The sequence below is a fragment of the Salvelinus namaycush genome, chromosome 36 (genome assembly GCF_016432855.1).
Source record: "Salvelinus namaycush isolate Seneca chromosome 36, SaNama_1.0, whole genome shotgun sequence".
Classification (NCBI taxonomy): Eukaryota; Metazoa; Chordata; class Actinopteri; order Salmoniformes; family Salmonidae; genus Salvelinus; species Salvelinus namaycush.
The window spans coordinates 21,387,576-21,414,539 of record NC_052342.1 but is presented as its reverse complement, the minus strand read 5'-3'; the positions used below and the strand labels follow the sequence as shown (position 1 = coordinate 21,414,539).

The window sequence follows — 26,964 nt, the reverse complement described above, 5'->3', positions numbered from 1 at the left end:
TCTTTCTTGGACAAGAGGATATCTTGAATAATAATTACAGTATAAATAAACAATCACAATGTAATCATGTCAATGTGTGTCAAATATGAAAGTTAAAAACACTGTGAGACGTTTCGGGGACATCCTAACAACAAATTTTAGGGCATCACCTGTGAAATGTAGTGTTAAAAATATCCACATCTGAAACTTCACATGAAATATCATCAGAGAAGCTATGTCTGGTAAGACGAGGGGCGGGGGTGTGTGTCCGTTTGTAAATAACTGCTGGGGCACGATTTCTAATATCAAAGAAGTCTTGAGGTTTTGCTCGCCTGGGGTAGAGTGCCTCATGATAATCTGTAGACCACACTATCTACCAAGAGAGTTCTCATCTATATCATTCGTAGCCATCAATTTACCACCACAAACCGATGCTGGCACTAAGACCGTACTCAACGAGCTGTATAAGGCCATAAGCAAACAAGACAATGCGCATCCAGAAGCGGTGCACCTAGTGGCCGGGGACATTAATGCAGGCAAACTTAAATCAGTTTTACCAAATTTTTACCAGCATGTCACATGTGCAACCAGAGGGAAAAAACTCTAGACCACCTTTACTCCACACACAGAGACGCATACAAAGCTCTCCCTCGCCCTCCATTTGGCAAATCTGACCATAATTCTATCCTCCTGACTCCTGCTTACAAGCAGAAACTAAAGCAGGAAGTACTAGTGACTCGCTCAATACGGAAGTGGTCAGATGACCAATGACATTGAGGAGTATACCTCCTCAGTCACCATCTTCATCAATAAGTGCATCGACGACGTCGTCCCCACAGTGACCGTACGTACATATCCCAACCTGAAGCCATGGATTACAGCGAACATCCGCACTGAGCTAAAGGCTAGAGCTGCCGCTTTCATGGAGGGGTACACTAATCCGGACACTTATAAGAAATCTCGCTATGCCCTCAGACGAACAATCAAATAGGCAAAGCGTATAGGGAGGAGGTCAGAGACCTGGCAGTGTGGTGCCAGGTCAGAGACCTGGCAGTGTTGTGCCTGTTCCCGGGAACAGGCGAATTGGAGTGGGTCTAGCGTTTCCCGGATGATGGTGTTGATGTGAGCCATGACACAAGATGGCACCGGAGAAGAAGGCTGACATTTTACGTCTTCCTAACCAATTGGGTTTTTTGTTTGTTTCTTTGCGTTGTTTGTAACTTATTTTTAAACTTATTTTGTAGATAATGTTGCTGCTACGGTTTCTTATGACTGAAAATATCTTCTGGACATCAAAACTGCAATTACTCACCACGAACTGGCGTACTCCTTTTTTTCCTTTGAGTCCGACGAGCCCGATGTGAATGACATACTGCTTTCCCAGGAACAGGCCCAGATCCCCATCATTTGCTTGAAGAGAGGGCAGAGAAAAAGGGGCCGGAGGGCAGGCTACCTTCTAAGAATTCTTAGGCTATCGAATAAACCCCCACTGCCTTCCATTCTGCTAGCAAACGTGCAAACGTTGGAAAATAAATCGATGATCTAAGCGGAAGATTAAACTACCAGCAGGACATTCAAAACTGTAATATCTTATGCTTCACGGAGTCATGGCTGAACGACGACATAATCAACATACAGTACAGCTGGCTGGTTATACGCTGTATTGGCAGGATAGAACAGAAGCGTCTGGTAAGACAAGGGATGGCAAACTATGTATTTTTGTAAATAACATCTGGTTTGCGATATCTAAGCAAGTCTCAAGGTTTTGCTCGCCCGGGGTAGAGTATCTCATGATTAACTGTAGACCACACTATCTACCTAGAGAGTTTTCATCTGTATTTTTCGTAGACGTCTACATACCACCACAGACTGATGCTGGCACTAAGACCGTACTCAATGAGCTGCATTCCGCCATAAGCAAACAGGAAAACGCTCACCCAGAGGCGAAGCTCCTAGTGGATGGGGACTTTAATGCAGGGACACTTAAATGCATCTTACCAAATTTCTATCAGCATGTTAAATGTGCAACCAGAGGGAAAGAAAACTCTAGACCACCTTTACTCCACACACAGAGATGCATACAAAGCTCTCCCTCTCCCTCCATTTGGCAAATCTGACCATAATTCTATCCTTCTGATCCTTCTCCTGCGTAAAAGCAAATACCAGTGACTCGATCAATAAAGAAGTGGTCAGATGAAGCAGATGCTAAGCTACAGGACTGTTTTGCTAGCACAGACTGGAAAATGTACCGGGATTCCTCAGATGGCATTGCAGAGAACACCACATCAGTCATTGGCTTCATCAATAAGTGCATCAATGACGTCATCCCCACAGTGACCATACGTACATATCCCCAACCGGAAGCCATGGATTACAGGCAACATCCGCACTGAGTTAAAGGCTATAGCTGCCGCTTTCAAGGAGCAGGACTCTAACCCGGAAGCGTATGAGAAATCCCGCTATGCCCTCCGACGAACCATCAAACAGGCAGGCGTCAATACAGGACTAAGATCGAATCGTACTACACCGGCTGCCCAGTGACACGAGCCTACCAGACGAGCTAATCTACTTCTACACTTGATTCGAGGCAAACAACACTGACACATGCATGACAGCACTAGCTGTTCCGGAACACTGTGTGATCTCGCTCTCCGCAGCCGATGTGAGTAAGACTTTAAAACAGGTCAACATTCACAAGGCCACAGGGCCAGACGGATTACCAGGACGTGTACTGCGAGCATACGCTGAACAACTGGCAAGTGTCTTCATGACATTTTCAAACTCTCCCTGTCCGAGTCTGAAAAACCAACATGTTTTAAGCAGACCACCATAGTCCCTGCACCCAAGAACACTAAGGTAACCTGCCTAAATGACTACCGATCAGTAGCACTCAGTAGTCTGTAGCCATGAAGTGATTTGAAAGGCTGGTCATGGCTCACATCAACGCCATTATCCCAGAAACCACTCCAATTTGCATACCGCCCTAATAGATCCACAGATGATGCAATCTCTATTGCACTCCATGCTGCCCTTTCCCACCTGGACAAAAGGAACACCTATGTGAGAATGCTATTCATTGACTACAGCTCAGTGTTCAACACCACAGTGCCCTCAAAGACCATCACTAAGCTAAGGACCCTGGGACTAAACACCTCCCTCTACAACTGAATCCTGGACTTCCTGACGGGCTGCCCTCAGGTGGTAAGCGTAGGTAACAACACATCTGCCACGCTGATCCTCGACACAGGCGCCCCTCAGGGGTGCGTGCTCAGTCTCCTCCTGTACTCCCTGTTCACTCATGACTGCACCACATCTGCAGTCCTCATGCCTCCTTGCATCATGCCTAAGGCACGTTCCCGCAGATGAGCATTAACCTTGGGCATCGTTCTTTTGGTGTTTTTCAGAGTCAGTAGACAGGCCTCTTTTGTGTCCTAAGTTTTCATTACTGTGACCATAATTGCCTACCGTCTGTAAGCTGTTAGTGTCTTAACGACCGTTCCACAGGTGCATGTTCATTAATTGTTTATGGTTCCTTAAACAAGCATGGGAAACAGTGTTTAAACCCTTTACAATGAAGATCTGTAATTTGAAAGACAGTGTCCTGAAAAAGGGATGTTTCTTTTTTTGCTGAGTTTATATACTATGCGGTGTCAGAGGAAGGCCCAAAAAATTGTCAAAGACTCCAGTCACCCAAGTCATAGACTATTCTCTCTGCTACCGCAAGGCAAGCCGTACCGGAGCGCCAGGTCTAGGTCCAAAAGGCTGCTTAACAGCTTCTACCCCCAAGCCATAAGACTGCTGAACAATTAATGAAATTGGAATCCAGACAATTTACATTGACATGCCTTCCCTACCATTGTTTTTACACTGCTGCTACTCAATGTTTGTTATCTATGCATAGTCACTTTACCCCTACCTACATGTACAAAATAACTCTACTACCATTCCCCCGCATATTGACTTGGTACCCATAGCCCCTGTATATAGCCTCATTATCGTTATTTTTATTGTGTTACTTTTTATTTGACTATTTATTACTTTAGTTAATTGAGTAAATATTTTCTTAACTCTTTCTTGAACTGCTGTCACGTTCGTTTTGATGGACGGACCAAGGTGCAGCGTGTCTTGAGATCCACATCTTTATTTAAGTGAAACTTGTAAAACAAAAACAATGACCAAGCAAACGAACCGTAGTGCAACAAGCACATACACAAACAAACAGTATCCCACAAACACAGGTGGGAAAAACAGCTACCTAAATACTAATTGGGAGCCATACAAAACTCCAACATAGAAAATATAAACTAGAACACCCCCTAGTCACACCCTGACCTACTACACCATAGAGAACCAAGGGCTCTCTATGGTCAGGGTGGGACAACTGCATTGTTGGTTAAGGGCTTGTAAGTAAGCATTTCACTGTAAGGTGAAACACCTGTTGTATTTGGTGCATGTGACAGATATAATTTGATTTGATATGTGTAGTGTTCCAAAACATTTGATTTGATGTGGAATCATGTGTTTTTTCCTAATGAAGCAATTAAAAGTGATACTCTTTCAGAATGAATGGCTATTATTCATTTAAAAGTGCTAAAATCTATGTGGAAATTGCAGATTGCACCTTTAAAATAAAGTACAGTAAGTATAAAGTATTTGGTAATCAGTACCTGAATATGGCATGTTGTTATTTATTTAAAGCTAATATTGGTGCAATGTGACTTTCTTTGTTGTAGTGCTGAATACACACATCAACTCTGGACACTCTGAAGATGCTGATGGTAGATATTTGTTCTCTTCATCAAGCCTCCATCTCTAAATGCTTCTTCCTATTTCTTTATTTGGGATTTTTAAAGCTGCTTTTGTCTGGACATATTTTGTGTTTTTAGTGTCTCAAAATAACATGTGTAAGGCAATTGTATCATCCTGGTTTGATTTTGTGCAGGAGCGGCAAAGGCTGTTCTGACCATACACCCCAACAGCTCCCAGATATTCAGTGGAGAGTCTGTCACTCTCAGATGTGACATACAGGGGGGAAGAGTCACTGACTGGGAGTACAGATAGTTAACACCCAGTCCAGATCAATGTCCACAGAAAGAACATGAATGTATTGTCAGTGTAGCTGAGTTTTCCCACAGTGGTGACTACAGATGTCTGGGTTCACATCAGCAGCAGGATTCTAAACGGAGTGATGCAGTCAGACTGACAGTGACACGTACATCTTCTAATCTCTCATTCACATCTGTGCCTCCATTCTTATAACCACTTGAATATGGGCCCCATTTTAAGGATGCTGTTTAGTTGTTTTAAAAATGTATGTTGTGTGTTTCTGCAGCTCTGCCCAAAGCTACACTGACTGTGAAGCCAAACCCTGTGTTCCCTGGAGAGACAGTTACTCTGACGTGTTCAGTAGGGTCTGACAGTATCTGGAACTATCAGTGGTACAAAGACAGTAATGATTATGTACTACCCCAGTCTGCCAGACACACTATAACAGGAGACACTCTCACCATCAATGGAGCAACAGTGAATGAGGGTCCCTACTGGTGTCAGGGAGAGAGAGAGTCCAGACCCACTTCTTCATCCATCAGTGACCCTGTCACTATCACTGTCAATGGTGAGTAGTGTCATACAGATACACACTATTTATATTAAGTCAATCATGGTCTGTGTGTCAGTATTCATAGTTATGATAGAAAAACAAAGACTTATTTAATTAAAGAAGTATGGTGATCATATTTTGGAAAGATTGGTGCTCTAACTACATTTAATCATGATAGAGCAGATTCTATGTATGACTCAACTAACTACATTTAATCATGTTAGAGCAGATTCTATGTATGAATCAACTAACTACATTTAATCATGATAGAGCAGATTCTATGTATGAATCAACTAACTACATTTAATCATGATAGAGCAGATTCTATGTCTGAAACAACTAACTACATTTAATCATGATAGAGCAGATTCTATGTATGAATCAACTATCTACATTTAATCATGATAGAGCAGATTCTATGTATGAAACAACTAACTACATTTAATCATGATAGAGCAGATTCTATGTATGAATCAACTAACTACATTTAATCATGATAGAGCAGATTCTATGTATGACTCAACTAACTACATTTAATCATGATAGAGCAGATTCTATGTATGAATCAACTAACTACATTTAATCATGATAGAGCAGATTCTATGTATGAATCAACTAACTACATTTAATCATGATAGAGCAGATTCTATGTATGAATCAACTAACTACATTTAATCATGATAGAGCATATTTTAAGTATGAAACAACTAACTACATTTAATCATGATAGAGCAGATTCTATGTATGAATCAACTAACTACATTTAATCATGATAGAGCAGATTCTATTTATGAATCAACTAACTAAATTTAATCATGATAGAGCAGATTCTATGTATGACTCAACTAACTACATTTAATCATGATAGAGCAGATTCTATGTATGAATCAACTAACTACATTTAATCATGATAGAGCAGATTCTATGTATGAATCAACTAACTACATTTAATCATGATGGAGCAGATTCTATGTATGAATCAACTAACTACATTTAATCATGATAGAGCAGATTCTATGTATGAATCAACTAACTACATTTAATCATGATACAGCAGATTCTATGTATGAATCAACTAACTACATTTAATCATGATACAGCAGATTCTATGTATGAATCAACTAACTACATTTAATCATGATGGAGCAGATTTTATGTATGAATCAACTAACTACATTTAATCATGATAGAGCAGATTCTATGTATGACTCAACTAACTACATTTAATCATGATAGAGCAGATTCTATGTATGAATCAACTAACTACATGTAATCATGATAGAGCAGATTCTATGTATGACTCAACTAACTACATTTAATCATGATAGAGCAGATTCTATGTATGACTCAACTAACTTCATGTGTCTTTCCACAGCTCTGCCTGTGGCCTCAGTGAGTGTCTCTCCTCAGGGTCTCCTCTACTCTGGAGAGACAGTCAGTCTGCAGTGTGACATACCAGGCTACACAGACTGGATGTACTACTGGTACAAAAACAACCGATACCTTCCCAGTCAGACCAGTAAAGCCATAGATATCACCATCCCCATCACTCTGACTGGTCAGGCTGGTCAGTACAGATGTGAGGGGCTGAGGACAGATCAGCCCCAGAGGTCACAACCCAGTGATGACATCACCATCAGTGTCACTGGTAAGTTCACTATAGTCAGTATCACTATAACAGTGTAATTTGAAACAGCTACTCATGTATCCAGTTTAGGTATTATGTCTAAACTGTGACATGTTTCCTCAGCTCTGCCCAAAGCTACACTGACTGTAGAGCCAAACCCTGTGTTCCCTGGAGAGACAGTTACTCTGATGTGTTCAGTAGGGTCTGACAGTATCTGGAACTATCAGTGGTACAAAGACAGGACTGATAATGTAGTATCCCAGTCTGGTTACAGTAACATTGGAGTCTCTCACATCAGTAGAGCTGATGTGTCTGACCAGGGTCAGTACTGGTGTGAAGGGAACAGAGTGTCTAGACCCACATCTTCACAACCAAGTGATCCTGTCACTCTCACTGTAAAATGTGAGTTACTTTGTTGTGCTTTATTGATGTTGTTGACTATTTATATTGAGTCAATCATAGTCTGCATGTCAGAATTCTTAGTTACAGTGAGCTCTAAAATGATTGGGACAGTGAAACATTTTCTGTTGTTCTGTTAAGCAATAACAAACATATTGTTAAATTAGTTTAGTACAGAGTCATTGTTTATACACATATTTCTATGGAGAGGAGTCTGTCCTGTTCACTGACTCCTAAACTTCATGTTTGAACATAAAGGAAAACATTTCTATAGAGGTTTCATCTTTGTATCTGTGCCATTATGGTGTCTGTTACTACTACTGTACTGTACCCTTCTCTACTGTACTCTACTGTACTGTACCCTACTCTACAGTGCTCTACTCTACTGTACCCTACTCTACTGTACTGTACTGTACTGTACTCTACCCTACTCTACTGTACTCTACTGTACTGTACCCTACTCTACTGTACTCTACTGTACTGTACCCTGCTCTATTGTACTGTACTGCACACTACTCTACTGTACTGTGCTCTACTGAACTATTCCATACTCTATTGCACTGTGCTCAACTGAACTGTACTCTACTGTACTGTACCCTACTCTATTGTACAGTACTGTACTGTACCCTACTCTATTGTACTGTGCTCAACTGAACTGTATATGTTTGTACTGTACTCTACTGTACTGTACCCTACTCTATTGTATTGTGCTCAACTGAACTGTATACTTTTGTACTGTACTGTACTGTACCCTACTCTATTGTACCGTACCCTACTGACCTGTACGCTACTCTATTGTACTGTGCTCTACTGAACTGGACCCTACTCTATTGTACTGTGTTCTACTGAACTGTACCCTACTCTATTGTACTCTACTGTACTGTACCCTACTCTATTGTACCGTACCCTACTGACCTGTACCCTACTCTATTGTACTGTGCTCTACTGAACTGTACCCTGCGCTACTGTACTGTACTCTACTGAACTGTACCCTACTCTATTGTACTGTGCTCTACTGAACTGTACCCTAATCTACTGTACTGTGTTCTACTGAACTGTACCCTACTCTATTGTACTCTTGTTGAACGTATTGTACTGTGTTCTATTGAACTGGACCATACTCTATTGTACTGTGTTCTACTGAACTGTTCCCTTCTCTGCTGTACTCTACTTGAATTTCTTGAACTGTGCTCCACTGACCTGTACGCTACTCTATTGCACTGTGCTCAACTGAACTGTACTCTAATGTACTGTACCCTACTCTACTGTACAGTACTGTACTGTACCCTACTCTATTGTACTGTGCTCTACTGAACTGTACCCTACTCTGTTGTACTGTTTTCTGCTGAACTGTACCCTACTCTATTGTACTGTGCTCTACTGTACTGTACCCTACTCTGTTGTACTGTGTTCTGCTGAACTGTACCCTACTCTATTGTACTATACTCTACTGTACTGTACCCTACTCTACTGTACTGTGCTCAACTGAACCATACCCTGTACTGTACTGTGTTCTACTGTACTGTACTCAAGTTTACTCTACTTGAGTTTCTTATAATTTAAGAAAGGGCCCATGGGCTCAGGATCTAGTGGTCTTGGTCTTGAGACCACACAGGATCTAGTGGTCTTGGTCTTGAGACCACTCAGGATCTAGTGGTCTTGGTCTTGAGACCACTCAGGATCTAGTGGTCTTGGTCTTGAGACCACTCAGGATCTAGTGGTCTTGGTCTTGAGACCACTCAGGATCTAGTGGTCTTGGTCTTGAGACCACTCAGGATCTAGTGGTCTTGGTCTTGAGACAACTCGGGATCTAGTGGTCTTGGTCTTGAGATCACTCAGGATCTAGTGGTCTTGGTCTTGAGATCACTGAGGATCTAGTGGTCTTGGTCTTGAGATCACTCAGGATCTAGTGGTCTTGGTCTTGAGACCACTCAGGATCTAGCTGTCTTGGTCTTGAGACCACTCAGGATCTAGCTGTCTTGGTCTTGAGACCACTCAGGATCTAGTGGTCTTGGTCTTGAGACCACTCAGGATCTAGTGGTCTTGGTCTTGAGACCACTCAGGATCTAGTTGGCTTGGTCATGAAACCACTCAAGAACACATACATTTGGTCTTTATCTTGTTATGGTCTCAATTCACTGGTTCTGGATAGTAGGACCAATGTTCTGGTCTAAAACTTAATTTACAAACCATAGGCAACACATGGACTTAGATAGACATTGCATCATTGTCTACCTATATGTCCCATTATGGCATCTGTGAGAGCATGGGCAGCTTCATTGAGGCCATCTCCATTTAGAAATTGTCAATTGTCTTCTTCTACTATTTCTATGAGTTGGTAAACCAACAGAAAGGGTTCACACTGCCACCTAGTGTGTTGTTTGAAATGGTAAATAGTCAAGGTTGGCGATTTACTGCCACCTGCAGTTATGGAATGTTTACTCACAATTATAATTAATTGGCTATCCCCTTGACGACCTGAATGGAATTATGTGATCCTTTCTTAACCCATAGGAAGTCCAACCCAGTTGAATACTTAAAAATTGTGAAAGCCCTCAATAGTGCTGCCCATGCTAAAACATGCTTTTGGGAACTGGAGTCCTCTATCTTTCTCTATGAGGCAACCCAATTGGAGGAAGACAATATTCTCTGATCATTGGCTGATCACTCCCAAACCATAGGAATCCCCACCTAGTTGATTACTTTTAAATGGTGGAAGCCGTCGATGGCAATGTTTATAGTAAAATTAGTTTTATCCTTCTAGGGTTCTCTTTTTACCTCTATTTTTGAAACCTTACACCAAATCAACTGCTATTTTGCCAAAATAATGATAGGAAAAGTGATAAACATCTAACAACATAATTAATCTGATGCATAAGTAATTAAATCAAACAACATGTTCCAGATTCATACAATCAACATTGACAAACTGACTTGTTAGACAGGTGGCATCCTATGACGGTATCGCGTTGAAAGTCACTGAGTTCTTCAGTAAGGCCATTCTACTGCCAATGTTTGTCAATGGAGATTGCATGGCTGTGTGCTTGATTTTATACACATGTCAGCAACGGGTGTGGCTGAAAAAGCCGAATCCACTAATTTGAAAGGGTGTCCACATACTTTTGCAAAAATAGTTTATATGTCTAAAATAATAGTTACCGTACTACTTACTGAAGTCAGATCATACTTTGGAAAGATTGTTGCTCTGACTGCATTTGTCTTTATATAAATGTATGTAAATTATAACTGAATGGAGTCAACATATGTAAAATATACTTTTATCACAATGTTACAGCATCAGCTGAATTACCAGGCAGGTATCCAGATGTTTTGTGTTTATTTTCACAGCTCTTCCCAAAACTACTCTGACTGTGAAGCCAAACCCTGCATACACTGGAGAGAAAGTCACTCTGATGTGTTCAGTGAGGTATGACAGTATCTGGAACTATCAGTGGTACAAAGACTGGAATTATAATGTAGTGTCCCAGTCTGTCAGACACACTATAACAGGAGACACCTTCACCATCAGTAGAGCTGCTGTGTCTGACCAGGGTCCGTACTGGTGTGAAGGGAACAGAGTGTCTAGACCCACATCTTCACAACCTAGTACTGCTATTACTCTCACTGTAAAAGGTGAGTTACTTTGTGTTTTTGTCATAAAGATGGCCACTATTTATATTGTGTCAGAATTCTTAGTTAAAGTGTTGGGACAGTGTTGGGACAGTGTTGTTCTGTGAAGTCTCCAAACTCCAAAGAAATAACAAACATATTGTTAAATTAGTTTAGTACAGAGTAATTGTTTATACACATACTTTCTATGGAGAGGAGTCTGTCCTGTACACTGACTCCTAAACTTGATGTTTGAACATAAAGGAAAACATTTATATAGAGGTTTCATCTTTGTATCTGTGCCATTATGGTGTCTGTTACTACTACTGTACTGTACCCTTCTCTACTGTACTCAACTGTACTGTACCCTACTCTTTTGCACTGTGCTCAACTGAACTGTACTCTACTGTACTGTACCCTACTCTACAGTGCTCTACTGTACTGTACTCTACCCTACTCTACTGTACTGTACTGTACTGTACTGTACTGTACTGTACTCTACCCTACTCTACTGTACTGTACTGTACTGTACTGTACTCTACCCTACTCTACTGTACTGTACTGTACTGTACTGTGCTGCACTCTACCCTACTCTACTCTACTGTACTGTACCATGCTCTATTGTACTGTACTGCACACTACTCTACTGTACTGTGCTCTACTGAACTATTCCATACTCTATTGCACTGTGCTCAACTGAACTGTACTCTACTGTACTGTACCCTACTCTATTGTACTGTACTGTACTGTACCCTACTCTATTGTACTGTGCTCAACTGAACTGTACCCTACTCTACTGAACTGTACCCTACTCTATTGTATTGTGCTCAACTGAGCTGTATACTTTTGTACTGTACTCTACTGTACTGTACTGTACCCTACTCTATTGTACCGTACCCTACTGACCTGTACACTACTCTATTGTACTGTGCTCTACTGAACTGGACCCTACTCTATTGTACTGTGTTCTACTGAACTGTTCCCTACTCTATTGTACTGTACTGTACCCTACTCTATTGTACCGTACCCTACTGACCTGTACCCTACTCTATTGTACTGTACCCTACTCACCTGTACCCTACTCTATTGTACTGTGTTCTACTGAACTGTACCCTGCGCTACTGTACTGTACTCTACTGAACTGTACCCTACTCTATTGTACTGCGTTCTACTGAACTGTACCCTAATCTACTGTACTGTGTTCTATTGAACTGGACCCTACTCTATTGTACTGTGTTCTACTGAACTGTACCCTACTCTATTGTACTGTGCTCCACTGAACTGTACCCTAGTCTATTGTACTATACTCTACTGTACTCTAACATACTCTACTGTACTGTGTTCTGCTGAACTGTACCCTACTCTATTGTACTATAGTCTACTGTACTGTACCCTACTGTACTGTGTTCTGCTGAATTGTACCCTACTCTACTGTACTATACTCTACTGTACTGTACCTTACTCTATTGTACTATACTATACTGTACTGTACCCTACTCTACTGTACTGTGTTCTGCTGAACTGTACCCTACTTTGTTGTGCTGTGTTCTACTGAACTGTACCCTACTCTATTGTACTATGCTCTACTGTACTGTACCCTACTCTACAGTACTGTGCTCAACTGAACTGTACCCTACTTTGTTGTGCTGTGTTCTACTGAACTGTACCCTACTCTATTGTACTATACTCTACTGTACTGTACCCTACTCGACTGTACTGTGTTCTGCTGAATTGTACCCTACTCTACTGTACTATACTCTACTGTACTGTACCCTACTCTACTGTACTCTACTGAACTGTACCCTACTCTATTGTACTGTACTCTACTGTACTGTACCCTACTCTATTGTACTGTACTCTACTGTACTGTACCCTACTCTATTGTACTATACTCTACTGTACTGTACCCTACTCTACTGTACTGTGCTCAACTGAACCGTACCCTGTACTGTACTGTGTTCTACTGTACTGTACTCAAGTTTACTCTACTTGAGTTTCTTATAATTTAAGAAAGGGCCCATGGGCTCAGGATCTAGTGGTCTTTGTTTTGAGACCACTCAGGATCTAGTGGTCTTGGTCTTGAGATCACTCGGGATCTAGTGGTCTTGAGATCACTCGGGATCTAGTGGTCTTGGTCTTGAGATCACTCAGGATCTAGTGGTCTTGGTCTTTAGATCACTGAGGATCTAGTGGTCTTGGTCTTGAGATCACTCAGGATCTAGTGGTCTTGGTCTTGAGATCACTCGGGATCTAGTGGTCTTGGTCTTGAGACCACACAGGATCTAGTGGTCTTGGTCTTGAGACCACTCGGGATCTAGTAGTCTTGGTCTTGAGACCACTCAGGATCTAGTGGTCTTGGTCTTGAGACCACTCAGGATCTAGTGGTCTTGGTCTTGAGACCACTCAGGATCTAGTGGTCTTGGTCATGAGACCACTCAAGAACACATACATTTGGTCTTTATCTTGTTATGGTCTCAATTCACTGGTTCTGGATAGTGGGACCAATGTTCTGGTCTAAAACTTAATTTACAAACCATAGGCAACACATGGACTTAGATAGACATTGCATCATTGTCTACCTGTATGTCCCATCATGGCATATGTGAGAGCATGGGCAGCTTCATTGAGGCCATCTCCATTTAGAAATTGTCAATTGTCTTCTTCTACTATTTCTATGAGTTGGTAAACCAACAGAAAGGGTTCACACTGCCACCTCGTGTGTTGTTTGAAATGGTAGATAGTCAAGGTTGGCGATTTACTGCCACTTGCAGTTATGGAATGTTTACTCACAATTATAATTAATTGGCGATCCCCTTGATGACCTGAATGGAATTATGTGATCCTTTCTTAACCCATAGGAAGTCCAACCCAGTTGAATACTTAAAAATTGTGAAAGTCCTCAATAGTGCTGCCCATGCTAAAACATGCTTTTGGGCACTAGAGTCCTCTATCTTTCTCTATGGGGCAACCCAATTGGAGGAAGACAATATTCTCTGATCATTGGCTGATCACTCCCAAACCATAGGAATCCCCACCTAGTTGATTACTTTTAAATGGTGGAAGCCGTCAATGGCAATGTTTATAGTAAAATTAGTTTTATCCTTCTAGGGTTCTCTTTTTACCTCTATTTTTGAAACCTTACACCGAAACACCTGCTATTTTGCCAAAATAATGATAGGAAAAGTGATAAACATCTAACAACATAATTAATCTGATGCATAAGTAATTAAATCAAACAACATGTTCCAGATTCATACAATCAACATTGACAAACTGACTTGTTAGACAGGTGGCATCCTATGACGATGTCACGTTGAAAGTCACTGAGCTCTTCAGTAAGGCCATTCTACTGCCAATGTTTGTCAATGGAGATTGCATGGCTGTGTGCTTGATTTTATACACATGTCAGCAACGGGTGTGGCTGAAAAAGCCGAATCCACTAATTTGAAAGGGTGTCCACATACTTTTGCATATATAGTTTATATGTCTAAAATAATAGTTACAGTACTACTTACTGAAGTTAGATCATACTTTGGAAAGATTGTTGCTCTGACTGCATTTGTCTTTATATAAATGTATGTAAATTATAACTGAATGGAGTCAACATATGTAAAATATACTTTTATCACAATGTTTCAGCATCAGCTGAATTACCAGGCAGGTATCCAGATGTTTTGTGTTTATTTTCACAGCCCTTCCCAAAACTACTCTGACTGTGAAGCCAAACCCTGCATACACTGGAGAGAAAGTCACTCTGATGTGTTCAGTGAGGTATGACAGTATCTGGAACTATCAGCGGTACAAAGACTGGAATTATAATGTAGTGTCCCAGTCTGTCAGAAACGCTATAACAGGAGACACCTTCACCATCAGTAGAGCTGCTGAGTCTGACCAGGGTCAGTACTGGTGTGAAGGGAACAGAGTGTCTAGACCCACATCTTCACAACCTAGTACTGCTATTACTCTCACTGTAAAAGGTGAGTTACTTTGTGTTTTTGTCATAAAGATGGCCACTATTTATATTGTGTCAGAATTCTTAGTTAAAGTGTTGGGACAGTGTTGGGACAGTGTTGTTCTGTGAAGTCTCCAAACTCCAAAGCAATAACAAACATATTGTTAAATTAGTTTAGTACAGAGTAATTGTTTATACACATACTTTCTATGGAGAGGAGTCTGTCCTGTACACTGACTCCTAAACTTGATGTTTGAACATAAAGGAAAACATTTATATAGAGGTTTCATCTTTGTATCTGTGCCATTATGGTGTCTGTTACTACTACTGTACTGTACCCTTCTCTACTGTACTCAACTGTACTGTACCCTACTATTTTGCACTGTGCTCAACTGAACTGGACTCTACTGTACTGTACCCTAATCTACAGTGCTCTACTGAACTGTACTCTACCCTACTCTACTGTACTGTACTGTACTCTACCCTACTCTACTGTACTCTACTGTACTGTACCCTGCTCTGTTGTACTGTACTGCACACTACTCTACTGTACTGTGCTCTACTGAACTGTACTCTACTGTACTGTACCCTACACTATTGTACTGTACTGTACCCTACTCTATTGTACTGTGCTCAACTGAACTGTACCCTACTCTATTGTACTGTACACTACTCTACTGTACCCTACTCTACTGAACTGTACCCTACTCCATTGTACTGTGCTCAAATGAACTGTATACTTTTGTACTGTACTCTACTGTACTGTACTGTTCTCTATTGTACTGTGTTCTACTGAACTGTACCCTACTCTATTGTACTGTGTTCTACTGAACTGTACCCTACTCTATTGTACTGTACACTACTCTACTGTACCCTTCTCTACTGAACTGTACCCTACTCCATTGTACTGTGCTCAAATGAACTGTATACTTTTGTACTGTACTCTACTGTACTGTGCTCTATTGTACTGTGTTCTACTGAACTGTACCCTACTCTATTGTACTGTGTTCTACTGAACTGTACCCTGCGCTACTGTACTGTACTCGACTGAACTGTACCCTACTCTATTGTACTGTGCTCAACTGAACTGTACCCTACTCTATGGTTCTGTGCTCTACTGAACTATACTGTTCTCTAGTTGAATGTATTCTACTGTGTTCTACTGAACTGTTCCCTGCTCTATTGTACTGTGTTCTACTGAACTGTACCCTAATCTACTGTACTGTGTTCTACTGAACTGTACACTACTCTATTGTACTCTTGTTGAACGTATTGTACTGTGTTCTATTGAACTGGACCCTAATCTATTGTACTGTGTTCTACTGAACTGTACCCTACTCTATTGTACTGTGCTCCACTGAACTGTACCCTACTCTATTGTACTATACTCTACTGTACTCTAACATACTCTACTGTACTGTGTTCTGCTGAACTGTACCCTACTCTATTGTACTATACTGTACTGTACCCTACTCTACTGTACTGTGTTCTGCTGAATTGTACCCTACTCTACTGTACTATACTCTACTGTACTGTACCCTACTCTATTGTACTATACTATACTGTACTGTACCCTACTCTACTGTACTGTGTTCTGCTGAACTGTACCCTACATTGTTGTGCTGTGTTCTACTGAACTGTACCCTACTCCATTGTACTGTGCTCAAATGAACTGTATACTTTTGTACTGTACTCTACTGTACTGTACTGTGCTCTATTGTACTGTGTTCTACTGAACTGTACCCTACTCTATTGTACTGTGTTCTACTGAACTGTACCCTACTGACCTGTACCCTACTCTATTGTACTGTACCCTACTGACCTGTACCCTGCGCTACTGTACTGTACTCGACTGAACTGTACCCTACTCTATTGTACTGTGCTCAACTGAACTGTACCCTACTCTATGGTACTGTACTCTACTGAACTGTACCCTACTCTACTGTACTGTGCTCAACTGAACTGTACCCTACTCTATGGTACTGTACTCTACTGAACTGTACCCTACTCTATTGTACTGTGCTCAACTGAACTGTACCCTACTCTACTGTACTGTACTCTACTGAACTGTACCCTACTCTACTGTACTGTACTCTACTGAACTGTACCCTACTCTACTGTACTGTACTCTACTGAACTGTACCCTACTCCTCTGTACTCTACTTGAATATATTGTATTGTGTTCTACTCTACTGTACCCTACCCTATTCTATTTCACTGTACTCTATTGTACTGTCCCCTACTGAACTGTACCCTACTCTATTGTGGTGTGCTCTACTGAACTCTACCATACTCTGTTGTTCTGGGCTCTACTGAACTGTACCCTACTCCTCTGTACTCTACTTGAATATATTGTACTGTGTTCTACTCTACTGTACCCTACTCTATTGAACTGTGCTCAACTGAACTGTACCCTGCTCTTTTGTACTGTACTGAACTGTACCCTTCTGTACTATGCTCTACTGAACTCTACCCTACTGTATTGTACTGTTCGCTACTGTACCCTACTCTACTTAACTGTGCTCTACTGAACTGTACACTACTCTATTGTACTGTGCTCTACTGTACTGTACCCTACTCTATTGTACTGTGCTCTACTGAACTATACTGTTCTCTAGTTGAATGTATTCTACTTTGTTCTACTGAACTGTTCCCTGCTCTATTGCACTTTGCTCCACTGAACTGTACCCTACTCTACTGTACTGTACCCTACTCTACTGTACTCTACTGTACTGTACCCTACTCTACTGTACTGCACCCTGCTCTACTGTACTGTACTGAATAACAGACTGGAAGCTTCAAAAGGAGGGTGGTGCTTGGAAGCATTGTTCTTCCTCTGTCAGCCATGGTTACCTGCAAGGAAACACGTGCCGTCATCATTGCTTTGCACAAAAGGGCTTCACAGGCAAGGATAAATCAACCATTTATTGGATCATCAAGAACGGTTCAATTGTTGTGAAGAAGGCTTCAGGGCGCACAAGAAAGTCCAGCAAGCGCCAGGACCGTCTCCTAAAGTTGATTCAGCTGCGGGATCGGGGCACCACCAGTACAGAGCTTGCTCAGGAATGGCAGCAAGCAGGTGTGCATCTGCACGCACAGTGAGGCAAAGACTTTTGGAGGATAGCCTGGTGTCAAAAAGGGCAGCAAAGTAGCCACTTCTCTCCAGGAAAAACATCAGGGACAGACTGATATTCTGCAAAAGGTACAGGGATTGGACTGCTGAGGACTGGGGTAAAGTCATTTTCTCTGATGAATCCCCTTTCCGATTGCTTGGGGCATCCGGAAAAAGCTTGTCCGGAGAAGACAAGGTGAGCTCTACCATCAGTCCTGTGTCATGCCAACAGAAAAAGCATCCTGAGACCAATCATGTGTGGGGTTGCTTCTCAGCCAAGGGAGTGGGCTCACTCACAATTTTGCCTAAGAACACAGCCATGAATAAAGAATGGTACCAAAACATCCTCCGAGAGCAACTTCTCCAAACCATCCAGGAACAGTTTGGTGACGAACAATGCCTTTTCCAGCATGATGGAGCACCTTGCCATAAGGCAAAAGTGATAACTAAGTGGCTCGGGGAACAAAACATCGATATTTTGGGTCCATGGCCAGGAAACTCCCCAGACCTTAATCCCATTGAGAACTTGTGGTCAATCCTCAAGAGGCGGGTGGACAAACAAAAACCCACAAATTCTGACAAACTCCAAGCATTGATTATGCAAGAATGGGCTGCCATCAGTCAGGATGTGGCCCAGAAGTGAATTGACAGCATGCCAGGGCGGATTGCAGAGGTTTTGAAAAAGAAGGGTCAACACTGCAAATATTGACACTTTAAATCAACTTTATGTAATTGTCAATATAAGCCTTTGACACTTATGAAATGCTTGTAATTATACTTCAGTATTCCATAGTAACATCTGACAAAAATATCTAAAGACACTGAAGTAGCAAACTTTGTGGAAATAAATATTTGTGTCATTCTCAAAACTTTTGGCCACGACTGTTCTGTGTTCTGCTGAACTGTAACCTACTCTATTGTACAGTGCTCTACTGTATGGTACCCTATTCTACTGTACTTTACTGTACCCTGCTCGACTGTACTGTACTCTACTCTACTACACCCTACTCTATTGCACTGTGCTCTACTCTACTACACCCTACTCTATTGTACTGTGCTCTACTCTACTACACCCTACTCTATTACACTGTGCTCTACTCTACTACACCCTACTCTATTGTACTGTGCTCTACTCTACTACACCCTACTCTATTACACTGTGCTCTACTCTACTACACCCTACTCTATTGCACTGTGCTCTACTCTACTACACCCTACTCTATTACACTGTGCTCTACTCTACTACACCCTACTCTATTGCACTGTGCTCTACTCTACTACACCCTACTCTATTACACTGTGCTCTACTCTACTACACCCTACTCTATTGCACTGTGCTCTACTCTACTACACCCTACTCTATTACACTGTGCTCTACTCTACTACACCCTACTCTATTGTACTGTGCTCTACTCTACTACACCCTACTCTATTACACTGTGCTCTACTCTACTACACCCTACTCTATTACACTGTGCTCTACTCTACTACACCCTACTCTATTGCACTGTGCTCTACTCTACTACACCCTACTCTATTACACTGTGCTCTACTCTACTACACCCTACTCTATTGCACTGTGCTCTACTCTACTACACCCTACTCTATTGCACTGTGCTCTACTCTACTACACCCTACTCTATTGTACTGTGCTCTACTCTACTACACCCTACTCTATTGCACTGTGCTCTACTCTACTACACCCTACTCTATTGCACTGTGCTCTACTCTACTACACCCTACTCTATTGTACTGTGCTCTACTCTACTACACCCTACTCTATTGTACTGTGCTCTACTCTACTACACCCTACTCTATTACACTGTGCTCTACTCTACTACACCCTACTCTATTACACTGTGCTCTACTCTACTACACCCTACTCTATTGCACTGTGCTCTACTCTACTACACCCTACTCTATTGCACTGTGCTCTACTCTACTACACCCTACTCTATTGCACTGTGCTCTACTCTACTACACCCTACTCTATTGCACTGTGCTCTACTCTACTACACCCTACTCTATTGCACTGTGCTCTACTCTACTACACCCTACTCTATTGTACTGTGCTCTACTCTACTACACCCTACTCTATTGTACTGTGCTCTACTCTACTACACCCTACTCTATTACACTGTGCTCTACTCTACTACACCCTACTCTATTGCACTGTGCTCTACTCTACTACACCCTACTCTATTGCACTGTGCTCTACTCTACTACACCCTACTCTATTGCACTGTGCTCTACTCTACTACACCCTACTCTATTGCACTGTGCTCTACTCTACTACACCCTACTCTATTGCACTGTGCTCTACTCTACTACACCCTACTCTATTGCACTGTGCTCTACTCTACTACACCCTACTCTATTGCACTGTGCTCTACTCTACTACACCCTACTCTATTGCACTGTGCTCTACTCTACTACACCCTACTCTATTGCACTGTGCTCTACTCTACTACACCCTACTCTATTGTACTGTGCTCTACTCTACTACACCCTACTCTATTACACTGTGCTCTACTCTACTACACCCTACTCTATTACACTGTGCTCTACTCTACTACACCCTACTCTATTGCACTGTGCTCTACTCTACTACACCCTACTCTATTGCACTGTGCTCTACTCTACTACACCCTACTCTATTGCACTGTGCTCTACTCTACTACACCCTACTCTATTGCACTGTGCTCTACTCTACTACACCCTACTCTATTGCACTGTGCTCTACTCTACTACACCCTACTCTATTGCACTGTGCTCTACTCTACTACACCCTACTCTATTGCACTGTGCTCTACTCTACTACACCCTACTCTATTGCACTGTGCTCTACTCTACTACACCCTACTCTATTGCTCTACTCTACTACACCCTACTCTATTGCACTGTGCTCTACTCTACTACACCCTACTCTATTGCACTGTGCTCTACTCTACTACACCCTACTCTATTGTACTGTGCTCTACTCTACTACACCCTACTCTATTGCACTGTGCTCTACTCTACTACACCCTACTCTATTGCACTGTGCTCTACTCTACTACACCCTACTCTATTGTACTGTGCTCTACTCTACTACACCCTACTCTATTGCACTGTGCTCTACTCTACTACACCCTACTCTATTGCACTGTGCTCTACTCTACTACACCCTACTCTATTGCACTGTGCTCTACTCTACTACACCCTACTCTATTGCACTGTGCTCTACTCTACTACACCCTACTCTATTGCTCTACTCTACTACACCCTACTCTATTGCTCTACTCTACTACACCCTACTCTATTGCACTGTGCTCTACTCTACTACACCCTACTCTATTGCACTGTGCTCTACTCTACTACACCCTACTCTATTGTACTGTGCTCTACTCTACTACACCCTACTCTATTGTACTGTGCTCTACTCTACTACACCCTACTCTATTGCACTGTGCTCTACTCTACTACACCCTACTCTATTGCACTGTGCTCTACTCTACTACACCCTACTCTATTGCACTGTGCTCTACTCTACTACACCCTACTCTATTGCACTGTGCTCTACTCTACTACACCCTACTCTATTGCACTGTGCTCTACTCTACTACACCCTACTCTATTGTACTGTGCTCTACTCTACTACACCCTACTCTATTGCACTGTGCTCTACTCTACTACACCCTACTCTATTGCACTGTGCTCTACTCTACTACACCCTACTCTATTGCACTGTGCTCTACTCTACTACACCCTACTCTATTGCACTGTGCTCTACTCTACTACACCCTACTCTATTGTACTGTGCTCTACTCTACTACACCCTACTCTATTGTACTGTGCTCTACTCTACTACACCCTACTCTATTGCACTGTGCTCTACTCTACTACACCCTACTCTATTGCACTGTGCTCTACTCTACTACACCCTACTCTATTGCACTGTGCTCTACTCTACTACACCCTACTCTATTGTACTGTGCTCTACTCTACTACACCCTACTCTATTGCACTGTGCTCTACTCTACTACACCCTACTCTATTGTACTGTGCTCTACTCTACTACACCCTACTCTATTGTACTGTGCTCTACTCTACTACACCCTACTCTATTGCACTGTGCTCTACTCTACTACACCCTACTCTATTGTACTGTGCTCTACTCTACTACACCCTACTCTATTGTACTGTGCTCTACTCTACTACACCCTACTCTATTACACTGTGCTCTACTCTACTACACCGTACTCTATTACACTGTGCTCTACTCTACTACACCCTACTCTATTGTACTGTGCTCTACTCTACTACACCCTACTCTATTGTACTGTGCTCTACTCTACTACACCCTACTCTATTGTACTGTGCTCTACTCTACTACACCCTACTCTATTGTACTGTGCTCTACTCTACTACACCCTACTCTATTGTACTGTGCTCTACTCTACTACACCCTACTCTATTGCACTGTGCTCTACTCTACTACACCGTACTCTATTGCTCTACTCTACTACACCCTACTCTATTGTACTGTGCTCTACTCTACTACACCCTACTCTATTGTACTGTGCTCTACTCTACTACACCGTACTCTATTGCTCTACTCTACTACACCCTACTCTATTGTACTGTGCTCTACTCTACTACACCCTACTCTATTACACTGTGCTCTACTCTACTACACCCTACTCTATTACACTGTGCTCTACTCTACTACACCCTACTCTATTGTACTGTGCTCTACTCTACTACACCCTACTCTATTGTACTGTGCTCTACTCTACTACACCCTACTCTATTGTACTGTGCTCTACTCTACTACACCCTACTCTATTGCACTGTGCTCTACTCTACTACACCCTACTCTATTACACTGTGCTCTACTCTACTACACCCTACTCTATTGCACTGTGCTCTACTCTACTACACCGTACTCTATTGCACTGTGCTCTACTCTACTACACCCTACTCTATTGCACTGTGCTCTACTCTACTACACTGTACTCTAGGGTACTGAACTGTACCCTACTCTATTGTGCTGTGTTCTACTGTACTGTACCCTACTCTACTGTGCTGTACTGTACCCTACTCTATTGTGCTATGTTCTACTGTACTGTACCCTACTCTTCTGTACTGTGCCCTACTCCTTTGTACTGCGCTCTACTCAACTGTACCCTACTCTATTTTACTGTACTCTACTGAACTGTACCCTACTCTACTGTACTCTTCTGAACTGTACCCTACTCTATTGTACTCTACTGAACTGTACCCTACTGAACTGTACTCTACTGTACTCTAGTTGAATGTGTTGCACTGTGCTCAACTGAACTGTACCCTACTTTATTTGAGTGTGCTCAACTGAACTGTACTCTACTGAACTGTACCCTACTCCACTGTACTGTGTTCTACTGTACTGTACCCTACTCTTCTGTACTGTGCCCTACTCCTTTGTACTGCGCTCTACTCAACTGTACCCTACTCTACTGAACTGTACCCTACTCTACTGAACTGTACCCTACTCTACTGAACTGTGCCCTACTCTATTGTACTGAACTCTACTGAACTGTACTCTACTATATTGTTCTGTGCTCTACTGAACTGTTCCCTACTCTATTGTTATTTTTTTATTTTATCTTTATTTAACTAGGCAAGTCAGTTAAGAAAAAAATAGTATTTTCAATGACGGTCTAGGAACAGTGGGTTATCTGCCTTGTTCAGGGGCAGAACGACATAATTTTACCTTGTCAGCTCGGGGATTCGATCTTGCAACCTTTCGATTACTTGTCCAACGCTCTAAACACTGGTCTTCCTACCGCCCCGAATGTACTGTGCTCAACTGAACTGTACCCTACTCTATTGTACTGTACTCTACTGAACTCTTCCCTACTCTATTGTACTGTACTCTACTGAACTCTTCCCAACTCTATTGTACTGTACTCTACTGAACTCTTCCCAACTCTATTGTACTATACTCTACTGAACTCTTCCCTACTCTATTGCACTATGCTCAACTGAACTCTTCCCTACTCTATTGTACTGTACTCTACTGAACTCTTCCCTACTCTATTGTACTATACTCTACTGAACTCTTCCCAACTCTATTGTACTATACTCTACTGAACTCTTCCCTACTCTATTGCACTATGCTCTACTGAACTCTTCCCTACTCTATTGCACTATGCTCTACTGAACTCTTCCCTACTCTATTGCACTATGCTCAACTGAACTCTTCCCAACTCTATTGTACTGTACTCTACTGAACTCTTCCCTACTCTATTGTACTATACTCTACTGAACTCTTCCCTACTCTATTGCACTATGCTCAACTGAACTCTTCCCTACTCTATTGTACTGTACTCTACTGAACTCTTCCCAACTCTATTGTACTGTACTCTACTGAACTCTTCCCTACTCTATTGCACTATGCTCAACTGAACTCTTCCCTACTCTATTGTACTGTACTCTACTGAACTCTTCCCAACTCTATTGTACTATACTCTACTGAACTCTTCCCTACTCTATTGTACTATACTCTACTGAACTCTTCCCAACTCTATTGTACTATACTCTACTGAACTCTTCCCTACTCTATTGTACTATACTCTACTGAACTCTTCCCAACTCTATTGTACTATACTCTACTGAACTCTTCCCAACTCTATTGTACTATACTCTACTGAACTCTTCCCTACTCTATTGCACTATGCTCAACTGAACTCTTCCCTACTCTATTGTACTGTACTCTACTGAACTCTTCCCAACTCTATTGTACTATACTCTACTGAACTCTTCCCTACTCTATTGTACTATACTCTACTGAACTCTTCCCAACTCTATTGTACTATACTCTACTGAACTCTTCCCTACTCTATTGTACTATACTCTACTGAACTCTTCCCTACTCTATTGCACTATGCTCAACTGAACTCTTCCCAACTCTATTGTACTGTACTCTACTGAACTCTTCCCTACTCTATTGTACTATACTCTACTGAACTCTTCCCTACTCTATTGCACTATGCTCAACTGAACTCTTCCCAACTCTATTGTACTATACTCTACTGAACTCTTCCCAACTCTATTGTACTATACTCTACTGAACTCTTCCCTACTCTATTGCACTATGCTCAACTGAACTCTTCCCTACTCTATTGCACTGTGCTCAACTGAACTGTAGATCCAAACCCTGTGTTCCCTGAAGAGACAGTTACTCTGATGTGTTCAGTAGGGTCTGACAGTAGATGGAGCTATCAGTGGTACAAAGACAGGAATTATAATGTAGTGTCCCAGTCTGTCAGACACACTATAACAGGAGACACCCTCACCATCAGTAGAGTTACTGAGTCTGACCAGGGTCTCTACTGGTGTCAGGGAGAGAGAAGATCCAGACCCACATCTTCATCCATCAGTGATGATGTCACTGTTACTGTGAATAGTGAGTCTTTTAGTTGTTGTTGTTGTTGTTGTTGTTGTTGTTATTGTTATCTTACCATTCAAACTCATTGAAATACCAACAGATTATCAGCCAAAGACCACACTGACTTCAGACAAAGAGAACATATTCACAGGAGACAGGGTGACACTGAGCTGTACTGTAGAGTCTTCTGGATGGACGTTTTACTGGTACAGACACAGACCAGACTCTACACCAGTAACCACAACCTCTGTATACTCCTACATACTCAGCCGGGTCAGTGTCTCTGATGGAGGACAGTACTGGTGCAGAGCTGGGAGAGGAGACCCAGTCTACTACACCCTGTACAGTGACCCAGTCCAGATAAACATTACTGGTGAGTCTAAAACAGTTTTATGATAAATGGATGCTATTGTGGATAGACAGTAATCTATGGTATAATATTTTGTCTGTTTACTGTATCACAACAATGATAGCTAACTTGAAGCTATATTGCAACTGTTAATTCAGTTAGTTGTCTGTGTTGTGTCTGTGCAGAGAGACCTGTTGCTGTTCTGACCCTCCAACCCAACTGGACCCAGATATTCATTAGAGAGACTGTTACTATGAGATGTGACATACAGGGAGAAGGAGACTCTGACTGGGACTACAGAATGTATAAGAATAGTCAGTTATTGCTCCCCTTAAACACAAAGTCTGAGTACAGAATCAGTCCTGTCTACAGGTCTAACAGTGGTTCATATACCTGTGAGGGTGTAAAGGGAAGCACGTTCTCCAAGACCAGTGAGGCTGTAAAACTGACTGTGTCTGGTAAGTCTATCTAATCATGTATAAAATAAATTGGGTTCACTAGAATACTTTCTAAGACTGAAAGGTTGAAACCTGTCCTCTATCAAATCACAGATCAACCCAAGGCTGTCCTGAGTATCTCTCCTCAGTGGCTGAACCCTGGAGACTCAGTGTCTCTGAGGTGTGAAGTTGACAAGACGTCTGCAGACTGGAGGTTCTCCTGGTACAGGACTGTTCCCAACAGAGCTGGATTACCCTCCCTATCAGACAAGTCTTACTCTCTACAGCCCCTATCTGACAATGGGACTAGTGAAGACTCCTACACTCTGATCCCTGCTGGTCCTACTCCCACAGGAGGATATGTGTGTAGAGCTGGGAGAGGAGACCCAGTCTATGATACACTCTACAGTGAACCTCAGTTTCTCTGGTCAGCAGGTAACTAACTGCATTGAAACTGTATTGAATCATATTTAAGTCACCCTCATGTGTC

The 26,964-nt window shown here is 41.9% G+C and overlaps 1 protein-coding gene across 1 annotated transcript in view; it reads left to right on the top strand.

The window, feature by feature from the left end:
• The first annotated feature begins 214 nt into the window (after window positions 1–214).
• LOC120030475 (basement membrane-specific heparan sulfate proteoglycan core protein-like) overlaps window positions 215–26,964 on the top strand; it is a 28,833-nt gene continuing 2,083 nt past the window's right edge. The window contains exons 1-11 of the mRNA XM_038975888.1: window positions 215–221; window positions 4,922–4,996; window positions 5,312–5,593; window positions 6,954–7,226; window positions 7,329–7,607; window positions 10,953–11,237; window positions 14,906–15,190; window positions 25,449–25,706; window positions 25,789–26,061; window positions 26,223–26,495; window positions 26,589–26,909. Of these exons, the coding sequence (XP_038831816.1) occupies window positions 215–221; window positions 4,922–4,996; window positions 5,312–5,593; window positions 6,954–7,226; window positions 7,329–7,607; window positions 10,953–11,237; window positions 14,906–15,190; window positions 25,449–25,706; window positions 25,789–26,061; window positions 26,223–26,495; window positions 26,589–26,909 (2,611 nt within the window). The remainder of the gene's footprint in view (window positions 222–4,921; window positions 4,997–5,311; window positions 5,594–6,953; window positions 7,227–7,328; window positions 7,608–10,952; window positions 11,238–14,905; window positions 15,191–25,448; window positions 25,707–25,788; window positions 26,062–26,222; window positions 26,496–26,588; window positions 26,910–26,964) is intronic.